Here is a 3,905-nt window from a genome sequence, read left to right on the forward strand (position 1 = left end):
TGAATAATCTGCAGAAGGAACTGAAATTATCAGAACTGAAACTGAAATTATCAGAATTGGTTACCTTGGGAGAGTTTAAGTCTGTCTTAAAGGAACAAGAGAACAACTCTTTTACTCAGTGTGATTGTTTTTAATGTACTCTTTTTGTATTTGATCTGTTATTGTATATTTTACACATGTTTGTATGGGATATTGTATTTGTTTTAAATGTTATATACCTATGTGGTATGTGACTTTTGTTGCTATGATGCCAGGTCTCTCTTGGAAATGAGATTTTTAATCTCAATGAGATTTTTTACCTGGATAAATAAAGGATTAATAACTTACCTGGATGATTCACTTTGTGTCAAGACATTGGACTGTTTCCAGTTCCATTATTGTATATCGTGTATTGGCTTTTAAAATCACATTGCTACTTTTGTCTATGAAAAGCACTGCAGGGCTGCTTTTCTTTTAGTCTACAGAGAACATCTCCCTGTAGTTCTCAGTTTCTACCACAGCTCTAAAAAACAGAATAATGATTTTATTCTTTTGATAAAGCAAGCCCAACAGTTCCTTCTGGTTCCAGCGGTTGTTGTGTTCTGGGATAAATATTTCCTTAATCTGAACTGTTAATAATACTGAGATATGTTGGTCTCCCTGGAGACCTATCCTTTATGGATCGTTTCATGTGACATGTGTATGAAACAAACAGGAAGTGAGCGAAGGCCACAGGAAATGTTTCCAGCTCTTCCTCCTCTATCAGACATTCTCTCCATACCTGAGAGTGTCCAGTGTCCAGCCTGGATCCTTCAATCCAGCCAACAGCAGCTTCATTCCTGAGTCACCTGGATGATTGTAGCTCAGGTCCAGCGCTCTCAGATGGGAGGGGTTGGAGCTCAGAGCTGAGGCCAGAGAAGTACAGCCTTCCTCTGTGATCAGACAGCCTGACAGACTGCAGACACACAAAACAACAATCCATCTGTGAACAAGGATTTTCTGTATTTCAGATACAATAACATTGTTCAATATGTCTGTGTATAAATAAAGCTAAATTAAATTGAATGGATATATATATAATCAATTTGATTTTGCTTTATCTATGCATACTTTATTTTGACAAAAAAAAAAAAACAATAAACAAAATACAAACTAAGGAGAGAGATAAGCACATGCCCCAGTGGCACATAAAAGCATCAGGGGTAAAAATAAGGGAATGGAGAAGAAAGCAGATCATCATGGGAACTCTACTAAAAGCCTGACCCTAAAGCAGCATAACTAAGGGATGATTCAGTGTCGACTAATCCAGCTTGAACTGAGCTTCATCAGTAAGTAAATATTGATTTTAAAGTTCTACATATTTTTTTTTCAATCCACGTTCAAAAACATTCCAAAGGAAAACAAACTCATAACCAACATTATCCAGTGTGTTTTTAAAGCTATATTTAATTAATTATGCTGCTCATCAGATTTCTGTTAGAATTCTATTATAATCGTCCTTTATGAGAGCTTTATTGGGGAATAGAGTGTTAAAATGTATAGATTCTTAAAGTTTTATATAGAGATGTGGCATTAATAAATAGATTATTTTGCATTAAGAAAAATAATAAATCCCTACACATCTGTTTTGAATATTTCCTTAATAAAAATATAATATGGACAAATGACCCTATATCTCTAACTTTAGCAGTGCTAAGTAATTTTCTTTGAATCACTAAAAAAAATGTGACTCTGAAAAATCTCAAACAATAATTTAAAGACTAACAAAATTTTTTAAAGGTTCACTTTTTTATAGAACAATTGAATATAGATTTTAAATGATAATCAGTGCAAAAGGTTGAAAACTGACCTGAGAGTTTCCAGTTTAAAGTTTGCACTCTTTAATCCATCAGACAGGAGCTTCACTTGTGAATCCTTCAGGTCAGAGTTACTCAGGTCCAGCTCTTTCAGACTGCAGGACTGGGAGCTGAGAACTGAGGACAAAGCTTCACAATTTCCATTTGAGAGGCTACAGTGACTCAGTCTGAAAAATAACAGATTAACAAACATGAAAAAAATAACCTTTTTGTTAAATTGGAATGCTGTATTATTATTTTAGCAATATTTAATCCTGTATTTTTCTGGACCCAGTCATTCCTTTGGCTAAAAAATATATATATATATATATATTAATTCTGTCAGCATTTGAAAAAATATATATATAGTTTGGTCTGACCTAAGAGTATTGAGTTTACAGTTTGGACTCTTCAGTCCATCACAAAGACGCTTCGCTCCTGTGAGATTGGAGTTACTCAGGTCCAGCTCTCCCAAACTAGAGGACTGAGAACTAAGAACCGAGGACAAAGCTTCAAAGCTTCTCTCCGAGAGGTTACAGCCCATCACTCTGAAAAACAAAAACAACAACAACAAAAAACCTGGTAAAGGGTAATCAGGAGTAAAGAACTATGACATTTAGCAGTATTAATGCTATTTTTTCCTCTTTAATCTTTAATTGATTGTGACAGTTAGATATATAATGAGATATGTATCTCACTTGATCTGACCTGAGAGTTTTACAGTGTGGACTCTTCAGTCCATCAGACAGAGGCTCCACTCCTGAATCCTGCAGGTTGCTGTTACTCAGGCCCAGCTCTATGAGATTGGAGGACTGGGAGCTGAGGACTGAGGACAGAGCTTCACAGTTTGCCTCTGACAGGTTACAGAGACTCAGTCTGAAAAAGTAATGCAGTTTGTCATTAAACTAAACCAATTTATATAAACAGTGTCCTGATTAAAATGTGTACATAAAGAATAAAGAAAATTATCCAAAATGTCAACTTAAGAGGAAAATCTTTGTTCTCAGGAAAAACCAAAAGTGAAGCAGCACTTTAAAGCTATCAAGCTGTCTTCAGCTATCAATCTGCCAATCTGTTCCGTGTCTGGGCCGGGTGAGGTATGTGAATTAGGGTTTTTATTTAGCTTTACAGTAAGGCATCCTTTGAGGTGCTCTGCCACAGTTTCTGACACCTGCTGGCCGAGTTGTTGACAACCCATATAGAAAAGAGATAGGAAAAAATAAAAGACTTGCATCAGCTTTAGCTTGCTGCATATACTGAATTATATAAGACTTATATGACTTACACATGAAAGTGGCCACTTTCTCATTACTTTCATATATTTTTTCAGGAAGTATCCAAAACAGGTTCATTTATATAAATTTTCAATAAATATCTGTTTTCACTCTTGTATGCTTTTTAACAAGTTTCCCACAAACTTTACAAAATCAACAAATGATTAATAACATTGAGGTAGTTACATTCTGCTGATTAATGTTCATGCATTAGAAATGAAGATCGGATTTTTTGGAATGACAAGATTGTAACTGAACCAAATTAGTCTAATAAGCCTAAATATATAACATGATAGTGGGACCTCTGCGTATGATATTCTGAAGCCAAAACAGGGCATAGATCCTCTGAACACTGAGAAAAGGGTGCATGAGGTAGAACCAATGCACACCAACAACGAGGAGGCTCAGTGATGGTCAGGCAGGATGGCTACTCAGCACAACATCACAGCACACAGCCAACCGTGGTGAAGTTGCTGATCTAAAGATAGTGCATAGACAAGTCATCTGAAGGATGATTAAAAGTTTACTTATGGGCTTATGTGGCAACTAGCTAAGGCCCATGAAGAGCAGCCTCGGGATTAGCTAGTTTGTGAATATGAATCTAAATTTCTCGGGCTGTTAGCTCCAACACATGGACCTAAACCACTCCTTGACATGACTCTGGCAATGTGTTGGCTTAAGCAGAACAACCCAGGTCAAGAGGAAACAGGAAGAGACATAGTTCTAGCACCAACTACAGGGAGTGCAGAATTATTAGGCAAATGAGTATTTTGTCCACATCATCCTCTTCATGCATGTTGTCTTACTCCAAGCTGTC

The 3,905-nt window shown here is 36.3% G+C and overlaps 1 protein-coding gene across 1 annotated transcript in view; it reads right to left on the reverse strand.

Moving 5' to 3' along the window:
- LOC102300104 (NACHT, LRR and PYD domains-containing protein 12) overlaps nt 1-3,905 on the reverse strand; it is a gene marked incomplete at its 3' end in the record, with an annotated part of 10,330 nt that overhangs the window by 3,798 nt on the left and 2,627 nt on the right. The window contains exons 2-5 of the mRNA XM_014331114.1: nt 2,523-2,690; nt 2,195-2,362; nt 1,829-2,002; nt 761-934 (exon numbers count right to left, since the gene is read on the reverse strand). Of these exons, the coding sequence (XP_014186600.1) occupies nt 761-934; nt 1,829-2,002; nt 2,195-2,362; nt 2,523-2,690 (684 nt within the window). The remainder of the gene's footprint in view (nt 1-760; nt 935-1,828; nt 2,003-2,194; nt 2,363-2,522; nt 2,691-3,905) is intronic.

This window comes from Haplochromis burtoni, unplaced genomic scaffold, assembly GCF_018398535.1.
Source record: "Haplochromis burtoni strain Fernald_Lab_line unplaced genomic scaffold, NCSU_Asbu1 Contig_1285, whole genome shotgun sequence".
Taxonomy (NCBI): domain Eukaryota; kingdom Metazoa; phylum Chordata; class Actinopteri; order Cichliformes; family Cichlidae; genus Haplochromis; species Haplochromis burtoni.